Source organism: Acipenser ruthenus, chromosome 8 (assembly GCF_902713425.1).
Source record: "Acipenser ruthenus chromosome 8, fAciRut3.2 maternal haplotype, whole genome shotgun sequence".
NCBI lineage: Eukaryota > Metazoa > Chordata > Actinopteri > Acipenseriformes > Acipenseridae > Acipenser > Acipenser ruthenus.
Window position 1 is genome coordinate 5,392,184 of NC_081196.1, and position 21,595 is coordinate 5,413,778.

The 21,595-nt window shown below is 36.8% G+C and overlaps 1 protein-coding gene across 29 annotated transcripts in view; it reads left to right on the forward strand.

Moving 5' to 3' along the window:
* LOC117406103 (disks large homolog 2) overlaps window positions 1-21,595 on the forward strand; it is a 243,615-nt gene that overhangs the window by 154,154 nt on the left and 67,866 nt on the right. For 14 of the 29 annotated variants that reach the window (XM_059028233.1, XM_059028234.1, XM_059028237.1 and 11 more), the window contains 8 exons: window positions 3,314-3,364; window positions 5,197-5,321; window positions 7,537-7,706; window positions 9,977-10,113; window positions 10,900-11,044; window positions 11,167-11,332; window positions 16,386-16,445; window positions 17,811-17,966. In XM_059028233.1, coding sequence (XP_058884216.1) covers window positions 3,314-3,364; window positions 5,197-5,321; window positions 7,537-7,706; window positions 9,977-10,113; window positions 10,900-11,044; window positions 11,167-11,332; window positions 16,386-16,445; window positions 17,811-17,966 — 1,010 coding nt within the window. The remainder of the gene's footprint in view (window positions 1-3,313; window positions 3,365-5,196; window positions 5,322-7,536; window positions 7,707-9,976; window positions 10,114-10,899; window positions 11,045-11,166; window positions 11,333-16,385; window positions 16,446-17,810; window positions 17,967-21,595) is intronic. The other 15 variants (XM_059028261.1, XM_059028241.1, XM_059028244.1 and 12 more) reach the window with 5 other exon arrangements.

Below are 21,595 nucleotides of genomic sequence, written 5' to 3' on the forward strand. Positions count from 1 at the left end.
CAGCAGGGACAGGGAAGATGGTTAAAATTGATGGGAAGATGGATGGAGCCAAATACAGGACCATTCTGGAAGAAAACCTGATGGAGTCTGCAAAAGACCTGAGACTGGGACGGAGATTTGTCTTCCAACAAGACAATGATCCAAAACATAAAGCAAAATCTACAATGGAATGATTCACAAATAAACATATCCAGGTGTTAGAATGGCCAAGTCAAAGTCCAGACCTGAATCCAATCGAGAATCTGTGGAAAGAACTGAAAACTGCTGTTCACAAATGCTCTCCATCCAACCTCACTGAGCTCGAGCTGTTTTGCAAGGAGGAATGGGCAAAAATTTCAGTCTCTCGATGTGCAAAACTGATAGAGACATACCCCAAGCGACTTACAGCTGTAATCGCAGCAAAAGGTGGCGCTACAAAGTATTAACTTAAGGGGGCTGAATAATTTTGCACGCCCAATTTTTCAGTTTTTTATTTGTTAAAAAAGTTTGAAATATCCAATAAATTTCGTTCCACTTCATGATTGTGTCCCACTTGTTGTTGATTCTTCACAAAAAATTACAGTTTCATATCTTTATGTTTGAAGCCTGAAATGTGGCAAAAGGTCGCAAAGTTCAAGGGGGCCGAATACTTTCGCAAGGCACTGTATATGAATGCCCTTGATGGGTAAATTTGTCGTTCACGGAGCAATTTGTTATCTATTGGCTGTCGGTTGGATAGGATATTGGTCAGGAAGTCGCACAACTGGACTTGGTGTGTTTGCCCTGAAGGAAAAATATCTAACAATGCTGAAACTTCTTACCAAGATGACGCATCCACTACATGTTAAGAAAAGAGAGAGATTATTGCAGGGGGCCATGTGCCAACTTATCATTGGTGAGTAATGGTGCACCTATATGAAAATTATAGTTGACCATGGATATAAACTAATAAAGAAATATAGTTTATTTCGCACTGCCAAGCCCCACATTGTATTGAAACTCATACAGTATGCTGCAGCTGTACCTGAAAATACTATTAAGAAGCATGTGGTGTACTACTAGTGAAATACTAGTGTGAGAAGGTACTTCAAATGATTCCCAGCTGCCTTGGGAGAAGAAGGATGTTGAAATGTCATTTCTTGAGGGGAGTGAGATTTAATGGGCACATTTTCTTATCATCACTGCAATACCTTCAATTTCTGTGTTCTTCCTAGTAAATAGTCTTCAGAAGTAAAACCTGTGTTATTTTAACATCTTTTGATCTGGAACAGACTGTCACGCAAGCAGAGATCAAACAGTAAGATGTGTTTTTGTAATGTATGTCTGTGATGTCAGTCATGATGATTATTATTTTTCCAGCTCTTTTGTGGCTCTTTGGTGGCTTTCCACAATACATGCTTTAATATTATATGTTGTACTTTAAATTTTTGGCAGCAGTATAGTATTTTCACTTGTGGGCTACCTCTTAAAGAAATATTAGGAGTAACATATGAAGCTGTATTTCTCCCTATAATGCTTCCTTTAAAGAATATGTACCCAGTTAATTATTCAGTCCCCTAAAGAGTATGGTCCTATTTCTAGTAGTTTGATTAATATTGGTTCAGCTGCAGCATGTTGTTTGAGAGAGAGAGAGAGAGAGAGAGAGAGAGACCTTTAATGTGAATTTCCAGATGACCTTCCAACATTACATATCCTGCACACAACCAGGGTCCCACACCTGCATGACAAACTCTGACTCTTCCCCCTTACTAGCCCTATCTTGAGGTTTCTTTTTGAGCCCCTTTAAGATCATTGCTGCATTTGCACTGTATGCTGTAGACTAATCCCATACATTCGTGTTGTTCAGAATCCTTGTAGGATTTTTTTGTGTGTGTGTGTGAAAGCACTGCGACAGCAGCTCAGTACATGGAATTTCATTATTAACGTGCCATTGACTGAAGCTCATTACATTTCTATATGCTTTGGTGAAGCCACTGTGATTTCTGATGCCTTGGGGATAATTAGTAAGTCACTCTTGAAATTCACATAATCGTTATTCAGATACTTTGGCTCTTTTAAAAGCATTAATGACAAAGAAACATATTTTATCTTCCTTGAAACTAATTGTGCTCTGAACCAGGTGCTCAGTCCATTTGCATATGTATTGAGTCTTGCATAAAGAGGTCCCCATTTTAAAACTACTATTACTATTAGATGTTGTAAAGAGACCAGGATATGTCATCTCTTTCCCTCAAGGCTGTTCTGTGTGCAAGACTGATTGACCTTTGTGTTGCTTATTTAGCCTAAAAGTAATTTGACATTTGGTTAGATGATTCTGCTACAGAAAAAAAAAAAGTGTGATGACTTTTTTTTTGTTTCTTTCTAAAATCCAATTTAAAACCCACGTAACTGCACTTCTGAATATATCACCTTTACATCTAATGAACGGAAGACTGTGGGGTAGATGTACTAAGATGGGCCAGTCGCAGCACAAACCGCAGTTTGCATTTTCATTATTATTATTATTATTATTATTATTATTATTATTATTATTATTATTATTATTACAATTGCACATCTCTTTTTCCAAACTTTGTCCTCAGTTTATTTTCATGGAAGCATTTTTAATAACTGCACACTAATAATAATAATAATAATAATAATAATAATAATAATAATAATAATAATAATAATAATAATACATTTTTTCACAATCTTTTGTTCTCTGTGTATTCAAATAAAAGTAAAACACTTTCTTGTACACTCATTTTATAGAGAAGGTCGTTGTTATGGAGGACTATATTTATAGAATGTTCATTTTAGAGTGTTTATGGGAAGGATACATAAAAAAAAAAAAAACACCTAAATAAATTCAGTTAAAGTCAATACAAATTATAGATAATTGTGCTGTAACATTGACGTATATAAGCAATAAGACCCTCCACATCGGGCATTAATTCCAGCAACAATTGCGACTGTTTAAAACATGCTTTCAAAAGTTCTTAACAAATTGATGCAATTGTAAGTGTCGCAGTTGCCAGCAGCTTTAGTACATCTCATTATTTTTCATCCCTCACTATCTCCACCCTGTTTTTGTGAATTTCTGCAGGAAAGCCCAGAATTACATATTCATTTAAGGCTAAAGTGCAAATAAGAACTGCGGCTGCAAAGCATTTGTTAAAATGATGCTGACAGCGTTGCGTTTGTTTAGTACATTTCACGCTACACTTCAGACTGGTTGTCATGTTTTTTGCAGTGATTGCGACAGACACCTGTGTGTTTTAACAGTTAGATTTTTACAGATGTATGTTTCAGACTTCAGGTTTAACTTGAAAATGTATTTTTTCTCCTTAAGGTAAATGGAACAGAAATTGAATATGAATTTGAAGAAATCATGCTGGAAAGGGTAAGTGAAAAAAAAAAATGATATGACATGTTCTAACAGCTGTTTCATAAATGAATGAATATTAACAAGACTAGCGGTACGTTATTTAAAAGCTGCTTTTACCTGTAGACCTAATTGCAATTTCAAATATTAGCTATTCTAAAAGACAATTACATGTGGACGGTAGTGCATGCGTTCATATTTCATTTGCATGCATTACTACACGGTTGGAGTGATATGAATGAAATGTCAATTAACTAGGATTGTATTTTAATTTATTTTTGTGAAAGCTGCAGTTTGCATTCTACTGCTTGATCTTTTGAACTCATGGCTGCTTAATGTTCTTTTGCGGCTTTCTGCTTGGATGCATAATCTCAAATTAATGGAAAACAACCATTTACATGTTCCTCGCTGGCCTTCTGACAATTGCAAAACTTCTGCATAAACATAAGAGACTATGCAAGCATGTATTGGTTTAATGATCTAAACAGCGTTGGATGTTAATGCCACCTTCTAACTCTGTTCTGACGCCCTTGTATTTATTGACTCTCTTGTTAACCCTTTGTTAGCAGTAACAGTTGAGCTCACAAGGAAGGCGGAAGGAGGTGCACATGTACCCTACATACACAAATGTAGTTAATGCATCATTTAAAACAAAAAAGGACACCAAACTAGTTTATATTATTACTTAAACAGTTGTTGTTTTGAAGTATTTTTTAAATATTGTATTTGTTTATTTAAAAAAAAAAGTGCTATCAACAATAAATACCTGTTTTAAATGCCACTAACACAAATATAAACTACAGAAAGAAATATTATATGTTGCTGGTACATGCGAAATGAAATGCTGCTGTATTATAATCCAGAATGATAAAAGGATTACTATGTATATGACAATCTAACAACTAACATGGGAAACATGCTGTATATTAAAGCAATCACAATTAGAACTCAATTGAGACTGCAGGGAGCGTGGTGTCGTTCGAGAGTGAAAGAAGGAGCCTCAGCGTGATTTCATTGCTGTAGAGAATGATAAAGGCAGACTAGGTAGAATACAGACAAGATGGTAATGCCGTCGTTTTGAAGCTCTGTTATTGGATATTCAGTTAGCGTAATTGGAGTTCAGAAAGGTGACCTCCATTAGTACATTAGTAAAACACACTACAGTCAAGTCAAACTAAAGATATACTGTTTGCTGCAGATTTCACAGCACCTAGAACGTTTTCCACATATTGTGGAACATTACCGAGTTATACATAGTGATACAAAGAACGCAAGTAGTTAGTTAAATGCTAACCCAGGTTCAAATGATAAATGTTATAATACACCTTTATAGGTCTCATCTTTGTGCCTGTTTACTCCATTGCATTGAGCTCATTGCACATTAATACCTGGAAACCTGCCACTTTCCAAGAATCTACACTATATGCTCTAGTTACTGTTATCCAGAATCCAAAATAGAAGTGTTAGCCATTACATAGCTGAGTGTTCTCTCTTGAACAACACTGGCACTCTTGACTGTCATCATTTTATTGAGAAGAACAATGCACAAGTAACTGGAACGACTGATGAATTGCTGCTGCAGAGTCACTTACAATTGGACCTCGGTTTTACGTCTCATCCAAAGGATGAAGCACAAGGAGGTTAAGTGACTTGCTCAGGGTTGCACACAGTGAGTCTGAGCGGGGATAGAACCTGGAACCTCCTGGACCTCCAAGCCTTCTTGATATACTACAGATATGTTTCCTGTGCTTGTACCATGATATGCAACTGAAAACCCACGTGTTTGAGTCAAATTTTGTATGAAGCATCCGCTCTTTGGAAATATTTGCCTTTGCATTCTTGTTTCACAGGGTAACTCAGGGCTGGGATTTAGTATTGCTGGAGGCATAGACAACCCTCACATCGGAGATGACCCTGGCATATTTATTACAAAAATCATACCCGGTGGAGCTGCTGCAGAAGACGGGCGACTGAGGTACTTAAGCTTGAATGTATAATCAATGGAGGATGCCTGTATTCCCATACGTACCTAAAGTGTCTGACAGTGTGTATACAGCACGTGTTGAGGGCTCTAGCATTGAATAAGTGTTTATTACTCAACTTTACAAAGTGGATTTTTCATAATCTGCCATGCATTCATTCAAATCCAATGACAGAAGAGGACCAATCACACTTTCCCGATTTTTTTTTTCTTTCAAATAAATTTGTTCAATTTAGGTTTAAACATTCATTCTTTTCTATACATGGTACTTGTTACATAAACAGAATACTCTATGATTAACTGTGCATGGAGCGCTGCGTTTATTTCACTCATAAGGATGGCCATAGACAGCACACTCAAATGTTCATAGAGTATCCTCTATTAGTTGTTGCTGTTGTTGTCAGTGGTTACCATTTTGATTTATGTTTTTCTGCGGGCATTCGATGAATTTGTAAATTAACAGATTTTTTTTTTGTGCAAGTATATATAAACTGTGAAGGTTATGAGAATATGAGATACATTCAATTATATTATTTACCCGGTAGCTACAAAAATATGAATTGCTTTCCTGAGATGCTGTTGTTTTTATATTTTTGAGATCTCCAAATTGTTTAGGAAGTTAAGAAATGGCCCAAAATGCTTGGGGGTACTCTATTAAAGTTAGGAATTTAGGATTTGAAGAGTTTAATGTTGTGTTTAAATTAAGAGATCATATTTTGTTGATATTAAATTATTTTGTAAACAAACCAACTTGGATTTGAAACTCACACTTTCATTCTGACAAGATTTTTGGGATAAAGGCCCAAATATCAACAACCTTATGTTTCATCCCTTTTAGAAATGGCACCTCTTGTGAAATACCCTAGCAAATACACAATATTGTACTCTGGAATACAATCACTGGAGTATACTGTGCACCTTGTATACTGTATAACACACAGTCCATGTGAAACAAGCAATTATTATTAAATTATTTAGCCTGTTGTTTGATGGCATAAGATCTGGATTGAAATTGGTTAAAGCTGCATCATGACAAGAAGTACTATTTTTCAGATAAATGGAGTTTAGCCTTATGATCACTGGGACGTTTGCAGAACAGTGGCTTTGGCTGCATGACGTATTTGTCTTCCGTACCAAGCTCTTGAAGAATGTAATCACATTAGGAGACATTTCAGAGGGCAGTATAATCAGATTGTATGTGACATGGCTCTGTCCCTTTTCTTGCATGGTTTGATGAACTGAGCTTAATGAAGATAGAGCAGCTGTCACTGTTGTAATTCTTCCTATTATGAGAACCCAGACACAGAAGAGAAGTCTTTTGTAACCCACAGTTCCACTCTTTCTTCTACACTTAGTCAACCCTGCAGTGAAGGGACTGAGCTTGCAACCATTCCCAGCGGTGGGCCAGTTTCCTGCTATTCCACTTTCTAGCCTCACTCTAAAACCAGACGATCATCATTCAGTTACAGTATACTTAGCAGGGACTTTAAACTGTAAACAGGCTGACACAAAGGTGATTTAACAAAGTTATTACTACATTATGGTTAACTTCCCCCCTGAATTTTATATAAATAACAACACTTGACATATAAAATGTGTTGCACCAGCTGGTGAAGGTGAATGTGATATTTGTCTTTTAAATTGAAAATGTGCTTCTTGTTATGATGTTCGTGGTTGTGTATTTGCATGCTTTCAAAGGCGTTCTTTTAAGATGTGAATCCTGAACCTGGCTGAGGGGCAGCCTAGACACACTGGTGATATCCTGTTGAGTCAAAACCAATGGCCTGTCTGCTGTCAATTAAAGACACCACAAATCTAATCAAAGAAGAGCAGGAATATTAACCCTGGCCAATCTCCTCCAGGAACTTTAATTCCCCCAAGTGGAGAGACGAGGTTCCTCTGGAAGCAAGCATGCTTGTTCCTGGCAGTCTTGGCAATGGCATATACAGTTAGCAGATTGTGTCACTTATATAGAATATCACCTGTTCTCTTCCCTTGCGTTGCTTAACGTTTTAACTCCTACTCCTGTCCATGTGCCGTAACACATAGCAGGACCAGTGTAACATGGTCTTTAGCCCGCAGTGACTCTTGTTTATTGGTAAGCAGGCTGGTATTTATTGTTTCTTGTCAGACCTGGAGGCTGCGTCTGAGCAGTGGAAGGGATGCTGGCAACGACCTTTTTAACATTGCAATTCTCCTTCTCATGCAGAGTCAATGACTGCATCCTGCGGGTGAACGATGCTGACGTTTCTGAAGTCTCTCACAGTAAAGCCGTGGAAGCCCTTAAAGTGGCGGGCTCAATCGTGCATCTATACGTGCGCAGGAGAAGACCCATGCTAGAGACAGTCATTGAAATCAAACTCATTAAAGGACCAAAAGGTAACCCTTTGTCGTATCTTAAATCATACACAATCTTGTTCCTTTATTTTGAAGCAAATTCTGACTTCCTGAGGGAAATAAAAACATGTTCTTGCTGTTTATTTCTGTTAATATTTATTTCTCTCTGAAAATGTTTTTTTTGATTTTGCATTTGGCACAAATCCTAAAACTGTCCTTCTTACAAATTTCATTAAAAAACACTGAGGCCTTGGTTATAACCACTACTTATAAAATGACCATTCATTAGCTGTATAAACTGTTTTAATTGTACCCTTAATATGTTTCACTATACCTCTCTGGGCCTTAACTATGCTTGAACATGTTTTCACTATGCTTCATTACACTTGTAATGTTTTCACTATGCTTTATTACATGGTTTTCCTCCAGCAACATGAGGTACTGTAATTTGTACTTTATTATATATAGTTTTACAAAACCAGCCTCCTCAACATGTAATCACCATATTATTGAAGATCAGTGTAATGTATCTGTGTTCTTTGATACTTCATAACACTAGGTAAAAAAATTCTATTTAGCTGCATAGGAAATCAAATTCAGTACATGCATAGAAACCATTAGCATTTATACTTGTGCAGTACAACACATTGTGTTTGCTAGTTCAGAGCACCAGTTCTGTACATATGGAATTAAATGTAATGGAACATATCAATGAGGATTTGACAACTGCAAAACAATTACATGCCTGAGTAAGATTTACAGGGAAGGGCAGATTGAGGGTTATTTTTCCAAGCATTTTTATTTTGCATTCCGTCTTGTTAACAGCCATCATGATCATTTCAAGGACTAATGCTGGAGTATCTAAATGGAACGGGCTCTTTCAAACAGAACCCCATTTTCCAGTGTGGTATATTGAGTTTCTTTTCAAAAAGAGGGCAAAGCCTGGTTGGATTTCACACCATAACACGATGTAATATCTTATCACACTTCATGATGCTGCCTGTCTGTTCAACCTTTCCCACTTTTCAAATCAATTTGTTTGTATCCAAGAAGTATATAATATTACTGCTGGCAACCAAATTGATAGTGTGTGTTCTTTTCAAATGTTCTACTTCTAGGTCAGGGGCCTCCAACCCTGGTCCTGGGGAGCCACAGGGTCTTCTGGTTTTCATTTCAACCAAGCTCTGTTACTTAATTGAACCAGTTATTGGCTTAGTCCAGATCTGTGTTCCAGATCTTTAGCCATTGATGACGTTAAGACACCTATAAAACCTGCAGGATATGGGCTATCCAGGACCTGGGTTGATTTATCTGCTCTAGCAGGCAATAACAAAATGCTCAACTTACTGGCATTGTGCAGTTGCTGCAGTTCTCCTCATCGGTGTGTATGCAGATGCAGGTGCTTGTGGGTGCCTGAATAGTATACACGGTAATATGGAAAAGGTTGTATTGCCACTATAAACATAGAAACTTCAACTACATAATGATAGGAAAAACGTTTTTTAAGGTGTCCTCATTATCCTTCTGTGCCACCCCACAACAAATTATATATCATTTGATATGCAGCATAGTTTAACAGTGGATTCACAGTTTAAACTCAAGGCATATAAAAGTAACTTTGATGCATTATTTAGACTGCAGATAAATGAGAATAATACAAATGTGCAAATTGTGGTCCTGAGGAAATGTTTTACGTTTCAACTGCTGAAAAAAAATGTGTTATTTGCATGCATTTTTAAAATATCTTATCGTAGAAAAACAACTTAACCATACCTCACATTAACTTCCTTGATAGCCCTTGTATTCGATTGAGAATCTTACACAACCCCTATGGGAATGCGTGCAGTCCTTCAGGGTTTGTGCAATTCTTTCTTCATACAGTATTGGTTGCTACCTACTGTACAGTACTCAGCTAAAAGCAGAGTGCATCTTGTATTGGATGGATTTCAGCTCTTTTTACCTTGCTGTAATTATTCCCTTTGTAACAAACAAGCAACAGCAAAAATACGTCACGGCTGCCTTAACTGTGTGGCTGTTTGTAGTAAATTTGGAGTAAATTAATATGCATCTCTGATAAGTTGTAGTAAATTTGGAGTAAATTAATATGCATGTCTGATAAGGCAAAGGTTACTGAACCAGTAAACACAACACGTATGTCCTTGGTTTGCCTAGATACAATTAATGACATGCTCTTGATCTGATAATGTCATGTGATCACATGATAGTGGTGTCCCTGTTGATCTCCATAGTTTGCTGTACTGTACTTGTGTGCTGACTCTAATGCACATAGCTTCCCTGCTTTTTTTTCCCAGGGCTGGGGTTTAGTATCGCAGGAGGAGTGGGGAACCAACACATCCCTGGTGACAACAGTATTTACGTGACCAAAATCATAGATGGTGGGGCAGCACAGAAAGATGGGAGGTTACAAGTTGGAGACAGGCTACTTATGGTAAGATGAAGTACTGCATTTCCTGTCTCTGCGACCATACACGACTTTAAAATTATTGATATTGTATCAACTGTGTCAGAATTATCTAGCTTAGAAGAAGTAATCTCTGCAGTACATTACAGACTTGTTCATGGAAGTGATAATGTCTGCAGTGCATTACAAAAGTATGCAGCAAGGCATAAAATAAATTGAAAACAGCCATTAGCCACTTGCTTATACTTCTGCTTCAGTAAATTGGCCTTTTCATCAAGGCAAAATGAATTAAAAAAAGTGTGGAGTAGTGGTTAGGGCTCTGGCCTCTTGACCGGGGGGTCGTGGGTTCAATCCCTGGTAGGGGACACTGCTGCTGTACCCTTGAGCAAGGTACTTTACCTAGATTGCTCCAGTAAAAACCCAACTGTATAAATGGGTAATTGTATGTAAAATAATGTGATATCTGTATAATGTGAAATAATGTATAATGTGATATCTTGTAACAATTGTAAGTCGCCCTGGATAAGGGCGTCTGCTAAGAAATAAAAATAATAATAATAATAATATATATTCAGGAACACCAGTTAAATATTAGCCATTGATTTCTGTGCTTTATAGAGTCCACCTCTAAATTATAGCAAGCCTGGCATTACCTTTGTCCTGCTTTCACCAAAAAAAATAAATAATACAGTATATTTTAATATCTGCAAATCCTTTAGTGTATGCAGCAAATAAAACTTTGTACGTGCTCTTAACACTCCTTACACATGCAAAGGCTTTCAAACAGGTTGTTTTAATTTGTATCTGATGTAGGTTAACAACTACAGTTTAGAAGAAGTGAGCCATGAGGAAGCTGTAGCGATACTGAAAAACACATCAGATGTCGTCTATCTGAAAGTAGGAAAGCCTACCAACGTTTACTTAACAGACCCTTACGGACCACCAGATCTCACACATTGTAAGTATCTTCAGATATACACAAGAGTTTCCTCATTTTAAGTCTGCGTATTCATGAGAGGACACTTGAATTGTGAAAATGCTGAAGGGATCTGAAATTTTCCATCTTTCTTGGCTGTACAGCTTTCTCTCCAACAATGGAAAATCATATCTCTTCGCCCGGCAACAATGGCAGTCTGGAGTACAATGCCACGCTTCCTCCCATTTCACCAGGGAGATACTCCCCCATTCCAAAACACATGCTCGGAGAAGAGGATATTAACAGGTTGGATGGTTTTTCGTTCTTACGGTAATTACTTTCTTTTTTTTTAAGAAGATACAGCACTGCTCCCAGGTATGTGTCTGATAGGACAAAATGCCAACCTTGTTATCGATCATTACCTGAAACATTTGTTTTGTTTGTTTGTCTGTTTGTCTGGCTGTCACACTTTCCAACCGCAGGGAGGCACGACAGCAGGATAGAAATCGATGGCAAGCCTACCTGTCAGGATATATGATCGGGGCCTTGTTTAGTAACTGTTTTTTACAGTTTATATATAAACAGAAGTTGAATAAAAATTGTACATTATGGTCTCCTTACTGAGTTGTTTAGCTGAGAAAGATATAGTTAATTCATTATGCAGTAATACTAGAAGTCTTTCTCAATGTCTTCATGAACGAAAGACTTCTTGTTGAAATGGTTAAAATGTGTTGATCGTAAAGCACCTCAGTGGAATTTAGGGATCTTGTTTGTGAGTGTACAGTATGTAATTGCAGGGCAAGAAGCAGGATTGGAGCTCCTGTGATGTGGTTAAATATCTTTTTTCGTATTAAAATAATTGTCATTTGTAAATGTCTGTCCTAGTGCACGGCCCTTTTTTGAAATAGGGATACGGATTAGTGACATCGTTCTGACTTATGAACCTCACCGGGTCTACAATACATTGCTTCTGCACCCTCACATTACTGTACCTGGTCTTCTTGGCTCGGTGCTTACATTTAGTATCTGCCAAGGAGGCTCTTAAATACAAGCTTGTTTTATATCAGGTTACTGTTTAATCACAGCCATCTAAATGTAGTCACCCTTGTAAAAGTTTGCCATGGTACGGTGGCAGTTTATCTTACTTTTTCAATGATAATAGAAGACATTTACATTAATTTTCTTTTGCATTTTTTTTTTAAATCATAATATTCCATGATAAACTTTTATAGAGGAAAAACAAACCAAACAAAGTGAACTTGAAACACGAAAATGATCAGAAAGCATGAAAAATATAAACAATGCACCAAACGTAAAAGGGCACACTAAAAGCACAAAGTAAAAAAAAAAAAAAAAAGTTGAATTTGCCATGCTGATTACAGACTGGCAGCTTGCCTCACTATGGCACACAGTATGTAAGCCACAGCTGCCATCCCTTGTGTCCAGATAGGTCACTGCTTCATGTTGCAGCCACCCTGGGATGATGGTTTCATAGTTCAGAAAAGATACAGTATGCTCTGTTGTCATGGTTTTCGGGATTGCCGGGGTTAGAAAGCATTTAATACAGGGTTGTACGAGGCTCAAGGGATAACTCGCTCGCACCCTATCTACAGCATGTGGTTCCCATTGGTGATGGGCTTCAAAATACAACAGGGTTTCTAGAAATCTGCTAGAAACACAATGATCAAACTCATAGTCTACATTTATGTCTACATGATATATTTCTTAAACTTTTTTTCATCTGACATGTTTGTTTGTTTGTTTTGTTTTTATAAATTAAATTTTTTGTCCTGTAAAGTGCTTTGAGCTATGAAGGGCATATTTAAAGTATTATGGATTTTCTTGTTTTTACTGCATCTTGTAAAGCGCTTTGTGATGGTGGTCCACTATGAGAGGCGCTGTATAAAATAAAGATTGATTGATTGATTGATATATGTAGTCAATAGTCTTAAGCATGTGGCAAAGAAATAGATGCTAAAGGGCACTCCCTATGATCTAATAATTCTTGGCAATAAATCACAAATGATATATTGTCTCCCAATCATTCCTGAAGTATACCAGATTAAAGTGTGCAAAACAATCATAGATCAGACTGAGGCTATTCTGACAGCATTCTCAGAGGAATACCATGTGGGAGTTAACACAGTGTATAGTATTCAAACCAAGCAACAGTGAAGTCCAGATCTTATTATTGCTAAAAAGCTGTTGTGCAGTTCTTGCTTCCCCCTCCTGATTTGTAACCATGGTTGCAGTGATGTAAACAGCTGCTCTGTCTCTCTGCACACTGATGTGGCATGTTCGTGGTTTTGCTAGGGGTGTGTTTATGCTTAATTTTGTTTTCCGTTATGTGTACGCAGAATAATAACCTGTCAATAGTGGAGGCATTTTTTGCATTTGATTTGATTAATGCAATCTTCTCCAAGCATTCTCAGCATCACCGCTTTATCGTTCCTAAACTGTCTGTTTAAGCTAGTGTTTTAGTCTTTCTCCATTTTTCCTTTTTCAAAGTGTTAGTCTTTTAGGAGTGTTTATGAATGACTGCTTGCATTTCAGTATGGTCAACATATTGAAGAAAGGCTTTCTGGGACAAGGTCACTTTATTGTGTCACCTGATGCCTATGACAGACTTACGGTAACTTAAGGAAATAAAATACACTGAATGTATTCTACAGCTGTGGCCAAAAGTTCTGTATTACCTAGAAATTTAGGATTGAGACATCATTTAAAAAAACAAAACTATATGAACATATTTTATTTAATATCACGTAATCGAAGAAACTACAAAATGAAGCCTACCAGAAGCCATAATAGTAATACAGTAATCTGTCAAATATCTGCCTGTCGCATATCTGCCTGTCGCATATCCGTCCTAACCGTTTATCCGCCATGATCAGTCTCTTGAGGAACGATTTCAATCTGTATCAGATTGAAATCAAAGTATCAGATTCCATTATTGATCTCAGTAAGCCTTTATTAATATTGGCTTATATTTACAAAAAAAAATAAAAATCTGCATGTTTATTATAACAGCCTTTCATTTGTGATGCTTGTAACCTGACCAAAAACCAGCGTCGCATGTTGCATAAACAACATCTATAATTAGCAGCAGGAGCCTGGTTTCTTTCTGTGTCAAAAGACATTAAAGTTACTGAAAACCCATTAATACAAGTTAATACAAGAATCATGCTGCAATGTGTTGTTATCCGGTACTTAACAACGTACACAGACTGCATGGGACTGAGGCTGAGCTGCCGTCTCAGCTTGTTATCATGCATTACAATGCATGAACAACACAGCCATTCAAGAGCAAGGGCTCCTTCAGTAGTGTGGAACCCTGCTTAAGGAAACGTAGCAGTAAGTGGAAGTATTCTTTGTCTTTCCCGGGGTTTGGAATCGTATGTTATGTTTCTCACTTTTCTGTTGTACAACAGCAGCATTATTAATAATAATAATAATAATAATAATAATATTTATTTCTTAGCAGACGCCCTTATCCAGGGCGACTTACAATATATCACATTATTTTTACATGCAATTACATTATTTTTTACACATTATCTTTACATACAATTACCCATTTATACAGTTGGGTTTTTACTGGAGCACTCCAGGTACCTTGCTCAAGGGTACAGCAGCAGTGTCCCCACCGGGGATTGAACCCACGACCCTCCGGTCAAGAGTCCAGAGCCCTAACCTCTACTCCACACTGCTGCCCTATTAAACAAAAAGCGTGGACATGGTTCAGCTTCACTAAATCTTGGTTTTTAATCTTGGTTTAATTCACGTTGATGACACTGTGATTATTTTATCGGCAGTGCATAACTTGTTAATGTACACATATTTTGCTTCTGATCGTTACAAGACCGCAATTATTTATCATAAATAACTCCCCTTCAGTTCTGATTTATTATGCACATAAACAGATTTTTTTGCAAAATGGTCATACATTAAAGGAAGCTATGCAAATTTGCCATGAAGTGATGAGGTTGAGATAAACTTTGAGATAAAAAAAAAAAAATTCACAGCAGCTTTTTCTCTTGATAAGTAAGGTTATTAACATAACTAGGCAAAAGAACTGCGCAGCACACTTGAGAAATGAAAAATCTAACTTTAATTAAAGTAGGTATTGGAAGTGATATACCATAATATACCATTAATATGAGAGATTTTATTTAAATAACATTCTTTTTTATGCATCAACTACAGTTTTAAATCCATTAACCTGTTCTGGTGTTTTAAAACAACAGTAACAGTTTCAAAACCTGAATTTTGAAAGCTTTGTGCCCAGGGCCCGATAATAAAAAATGCATCTTTTTAAATCTAATCTATACGGTACAGGAATAAACCCATGAATATAAACAACCTTTTCAGTCTGTTGCTTATGCTGTTTTTTTTTTTTTTTCATTCCATCACTTTTGTTTTTGTGACCTACAAGTAAATGTGCAAAAGAAAAAGTAAACGAAAAGAGATGGTGTTTGATTCAGAAGACAGAGGTTAATAAACCACAGGCTAAATCCTTAAGACAATGGAAAAGCGGGCCATTGAGAAGGGATTTTACACTAAAGCTTGGGTTTTTTTTTCAAGGAAGAAGTAATTTATTTTAAAGCTGTGATAGGTGCACTCAACCCTTTAACCCAGTTAGTGAATGATTTCAGGAGTTCCATTTCCAATGACTACGATACTACAATTCCGTTTGAAAATTCTGTCAACTTCACTGTAAGTGTCTTAGAAGTTTTACCTCGGTATATGATTGAGTGTCATTGAAGTTATGGATGAATTGAAGCCACACATTATGCTATACATCACTTAAACATGTTACCGTTCACAAGGAATTAAATTAGGAATAGTAAGACAAGTTTAGTAAGAAAGGATTCAGATATTTGGGTAGTCATATAAATTACATTTGTCTTTGATAGGAGGTGTTTGTGTAGAGTTGTTGTGCTGTCTACATGTATATTACTGTGTTCTTGGTTTACCAACTCATAACATACTGTGTGCGTATCAGGGTTTGTTTGTTTTTTATCATATTGGGTACAGTAGTGAGAATTGTATTGCTGTTTTTTGGGTTGCAATGGAAGTCGGTTAATGTAAGCCAAGTTTTATGTGCTACCAGATTGCTGTTTACAGCCTGGTTTTAAAGTGTTTGTCTTCGATTGCTGTTTTGTCTAAATGTAATTATTAATATTGTGTGTAATCTTCTGTTGTAATGCTGTTTCATGGATTGTTTTAAGCATCAGCGACAGTGTCCGTTTGTGGTAGCTGTGCAGTTTCCAATTTTGCATGCGTGCTAAGAATCTCTTGACCTTGTTCAAAGTTTGCTTTGGATTTCTACCTAAATAGGACTGAAAGTTACAGCAGCTTTCTGTTTTTCTTTTTCAATTAGAAATGCCTCATTAGATGAAGCTGACAGTCACAAGTTTGATTCCCAGCACTTCCAGTTGAGGTGAGATCACAAACAGCAGGCTGCTCTTGCGAATATCTGGATCTTGCCGATGCGGTGTCGGCAATGTTTTATTAAAGATGAGTGCTGCTGGCCCTTGGGGACGAACAAAATAATATTTAAAATGAACATCCCAATAGGAGACTGATGCTGAATCTAAAGTGGAAAAAAAAACTTCCATAAAGTATTAGTATGTTGTTTTTCTTTGTGTTTCTCTAATATGATTTCTACAGGTTCTCTGAATGCTGCTCTATGCACATCTTTGATTATGTTATCCCAGAATAATGTTTCTGCAATAACCTGCATTCACCAGCCTGCCATTCAGCCCTCAAGAATAGAAAGTGCCTAATCATACACAGGTGGTGGATTTCTGATGAGAGTCAGGTTTAGACCACAGGAATTCATTTCATTTGCAAGTAAAGCCAAAGCAAGGCCCTCGGAGCAGAAAAGTGCAGTAAAACCCACTCGGCCACCCAGCCCCTTATACCTGCGTTCAGTCTTGCTGCTGCCTTCATATAAGGCTTGACCCGCTTGAGTTCCCCTTCGATGTGAAATGAACCACATCCTAACTGCAATACCCATTACTTAAGCTCCATGCTTCTTAGGGAGAGCGTGGCAGTGGCTTTTCTCTGAAATTAATATTTAGATTTTGAAGGCATGGTCTTTATAAAAGCTTTCCCTGCTAATTTCGCAGTCATTTTGTATTTTACTGTGCATTTTCGCTTGCTGAAACATCTACTGACCTTTACTATGGTTTATCATGGTACGTATAAGGTGTGTGGAGCAGAGCTTTCATGTATGTATTTATTTATTTATTTATTTATTTATTTATTTATGGATTTCTTAATATAATGGATTTGTTTTGTTTTTTACAATACAGTATTTTTTTCTGCACAAAATCACTCCATCCCTTTTTTTGTGTCAATCTGTATTAATTATAGGTGATGATGGGACAGAAAAGCACACTAGTAAACAGTGTTCAAACACCTTTGCCTTTGGAATATGACAGTCAACGAAAAAAAATATATACTTATGACCACTAATTACTAAGAACTACATTAAATATTTTTTTTTTTGCTTTACTTTTTTTGTTACCAATATTAGGTAAAAAAAAAAATATATATATACTAAAGATTACTTAGAAATCTACACATTTTTAAAATCTCCTGAATTAACAGGTGTAAAAATGACTAGTACATTAAGAATTATCTCTAATTATTTTCAACATAGTAATATAACTATTTTACTACTAATAACCTATTATTTTGCTATTATGTTAATATGTTCAATTTTAAGTTTCTTTTTTCTTTGACTGTACCTCCTCTTAAATGCTAACTTATTTCTATGCTCTTGTTTCTATATCACCAGGCCTCCTGAGCCCGTTTACAGCACTGTGAACAAACTGTGTGACAAACCACCTTCTCCACGACACTATTCCCCTGCTGAATCTGATAAAAGCCTCCTCCACTCCATTCCTTTCCCTCACTATCACATAGGCCTGCTCCCTGACTCTGAGATAACCAGGTACTGACCACACTGCTCTCTGCACTGCTTCTCTTTCAGAACCCTTTGCATTGTGCTCCCGTGCATGCGTGTGCGTGTGTGTGTGTGTGTGCATGTGTTTGCATGCTGTATAATGTCAATGTGTGCAGGGTATCAGTAAGACACTTGATGTTACACTAACAATGGTTTATGCCTTTCTTTCTTGATATTACAGTCATTAAAAAAAAAAAGAGCATCATCCCAGACCATTATTTTGTTTGGGAAAATCAAACCCCCTACAACCATTAAAAATCTACTGGGGTTGATTAAAACTAAATCAAGCCCAATTCATAAAGCTTATACTCATGAGTCATTTTAATAAAATGTCTATTATAGTACGGTTTGTTTTTGTGATAAAATACAGTTTGATATTCATGATACTATTCTAGGCTGTTATTGGCTTCCTTAACTAAAGTCTAGAACAGTTTAACTTTTTTTTTCCTAAAATAATGAACCAGTTGCATAAGCCCTTTATTTAAACCAAAAGTTCATGCTTGATCATTTTAAACAAGCACGGTTTATTATGTGTGGGGAAAAAAAAGCTTTGCATACAAAGTAGCAATGCTGTGAGATGAATTTTCAACATGAAGAGTTATAAGGAAGCTAAAAACTTCAATTTGGTAAAACATCATTTGAACTCCAGGGTCTTGTTCATTAGGATTAATTCCTTTAAACCGCATCCCTGCCCAGTCACCTGATCCCCTCCATAACTTTCATGGTTGTTTGAGCATGAAAACTCAATTGCATGTACTTATCGCTCTGCTTTTTAATTAGTGTATGTTAATTGTATGTTAAAATGAGTCTGTGCAGCTGGAGAATATTTTATATGCTATGTCAAGAACAAGGGGTGTTGAACATCATTTTATACCATCAGGGTACAGTATTTTGTACCAGCACCTCTCCAGCACAGATAATCTGTTACAATACCTTACTGTGGACTACAAAGTGGGTTTCATTTCTCCATTCCTGTCCGGCCTCTGTTCAAATTTTCATTCCTCAGTTTGCAGTTGAGTAATGTTAAAATATTTTGTTGATCTGGTTTGGCACGAGAACCTCAACTCTATGAATTGACATGAATGTTGAGTTTTTAAATGTATGAATCACACAAGGCAAGTTATTTGTGTGTCCCAACGTACAGGCAGTCTATGTCCTTGACCAATTGTGATTTATAATAAAAATAAATTGCTACAGGAATGCAGAGGTTATGAGTGCAGTGTGCATCTTGTGACCTCATTCAGTTGGTTGGTTTCTCTCGTTGCCTGATACAGCGTAGAAGGGTTATGAGTCAGTCAATCCAACTCTTGTTGTTTGTATAGGCCTGTTCTAGAATCCAGCTTTGATATACAGAGTCTACAGTGCAGGACAAGCTTCCCCAGCCCGTGTTAATGGATTGGGGTTATATTTATTGAGTTTCTTTTTCAACAAATGAGGACATATACTGCAAATTTAATGAATATGTTCCCTCTATTCTGCTGTACATCCTTTATTCCAAGAATAAATGTATTTGTTGTAGTACTCGCAGAATCAGAACACTTTTGTATGACTTACTACTCAGTCTTGCAGATAAAATCAGGCAGAATGTGTTTATTGCTTAAGTTCCTGTTATGTTTTGCACACATCCCTAAAGTTTGTAAATACAAAACAAGAGGGGTAGTAGGTTGATGTAGTGGCTGGGCATTTACGATGCATTCAGAGATCATCTGTCTCTTTTGTCAGCCATATATGTGCGACAGTAAATTGATACTAGTTCATCACTGCCAGCTCTCAACGACTGAAGCTTGGATGCAGTTTTAATGAACAGGTTTGATGGTGGCAGCAGGGTGTTCATAAGCTTGCATTAACACTTGAAGGATGATGAGTCGATTTATCATCATGAAAGGCATGGGTGGCTTTGAAATCTCAGTTCTACAAGCCTACAAAGCATGCTTTTTCTTTCCTTTCAAAAAGATCCACAAAGACAAAATATGTGTATTTATTATTTAATTTTTTACAACAAAGATGTTTAATCTTAGCAAACCTTTTTCTTTCATTCCGAACTATACCACTCCTTGCATTAATGGACTGTGGCAGGATTTGCTGTGACAATTCCTTGATGCGTCTGTGATTAGACCATTCCTGGAGAAAAATAGTTTACAGTACATGTACAAAACAGCAGCTTTTTGTTTGTTATAATGAAGGATTCTGGTAATTGGTTACATCTGAGAGTGGTCACGGGACAATAATTAGATTTTTTAATAAAGGATGTTTTAAAATAACACGCCATAAATTCCTAATTGTGAGTTCCTGGAACTTTGTGGCATAGTTTACATGCAAAAAAAGTCTAATTTTCTACCTGCTACTTAATAAATCATATTCCAACAGTTAGCTGCTTTTATAATATGCACCCCCCCCCCTTAAAAAGAAAGAATTGGGTCCAAAATAATTGTTAGTATTTTCTTTGTAGGAAAGGGTGACAATGAGCAGATCAATTGAAGGAGAGGATTGCAAAGGCCTCTGGGAACGTGAAATATGGCTGAACATGGAGAATATACTGCTATGCACTGTGCTTCAGTTCTACCAATTTACTGTGTTCAAAGTCTGCTCTACAATTAGAATTTTAGATCCTTTATTCATGTATTTTTTTTATTCCCCTGAGGTGATCCCGCTAACAAAAAGCACTGGCACCTTCTGATAATCCAATTAGAATTTAGAAGGCTTCGCTTTTGTAAACATTTTGCTCCAGTGAACTGTGAAATAATAAAACCATGCCCTTAACCTTTTTTTGCCAGATTACAAAAGTTTGAAGGAAATGTGTACAATTTGTAGGATTATTGTAAAGCTTTTCTAACTTTTTTTTATTCTCAGTGGAAAACCAATTATTATTTATGACTCAAGTATCCTTTTATTCATACATTCAACATCACATGGTATTAGAACCTGATAGTGGAGAATGAGCCTACAGTATGCATTACTGTCCGAATTTAAATGGTCTGCTACCTGCTCAGAACTCTAGTCACGTTCCACAGAACATGGACTACTGTGAAGTTCTATGGGGGGGCTCTCGAATGAGCTATGCAGTCAATGTCAGCTTACACCATTAATAGACACACACAATATCCCTGTAAATTATGTTTGCCATCTAATTACAGTTAGATTAAAAATTTAAATATAGTAACTCGGTAACTTCCCATTTGCATCTGCATGAAAGTGACTCTAATACAGTAACTGTCCAATTCATGCTTTCTGGATGTCTCTTTACCTCAGACCACTGCGTGAACACATAATAAACTCGTCTCCACCTGTCTTTGCAGGCTTACAAGCTTTCTGTGCCTTGGGTATGTGGTTTAATTAATGTAAATTAACTCAGGGTTTTAATCAGAAAGTAATGAGGGTATGAAAAAAGCAGAGCAGTCAAGAAAATCAGCTAGAGATCTCCATTGAAACTACACTCACATCACTGAATCATTTTAATGCGATGGCCGATTTCACACTCCGAAGAGCACTGATCTTGGACTACCTTACCAGTCGTTTAAGTACAGTGTTCTAAAACAGCAGCGGGTCTAAATACCGCAGCAACGCCCTCACTTCAATCATTAAAATACAAACCTGAGGTCTGCCGCGGTTTACATCAA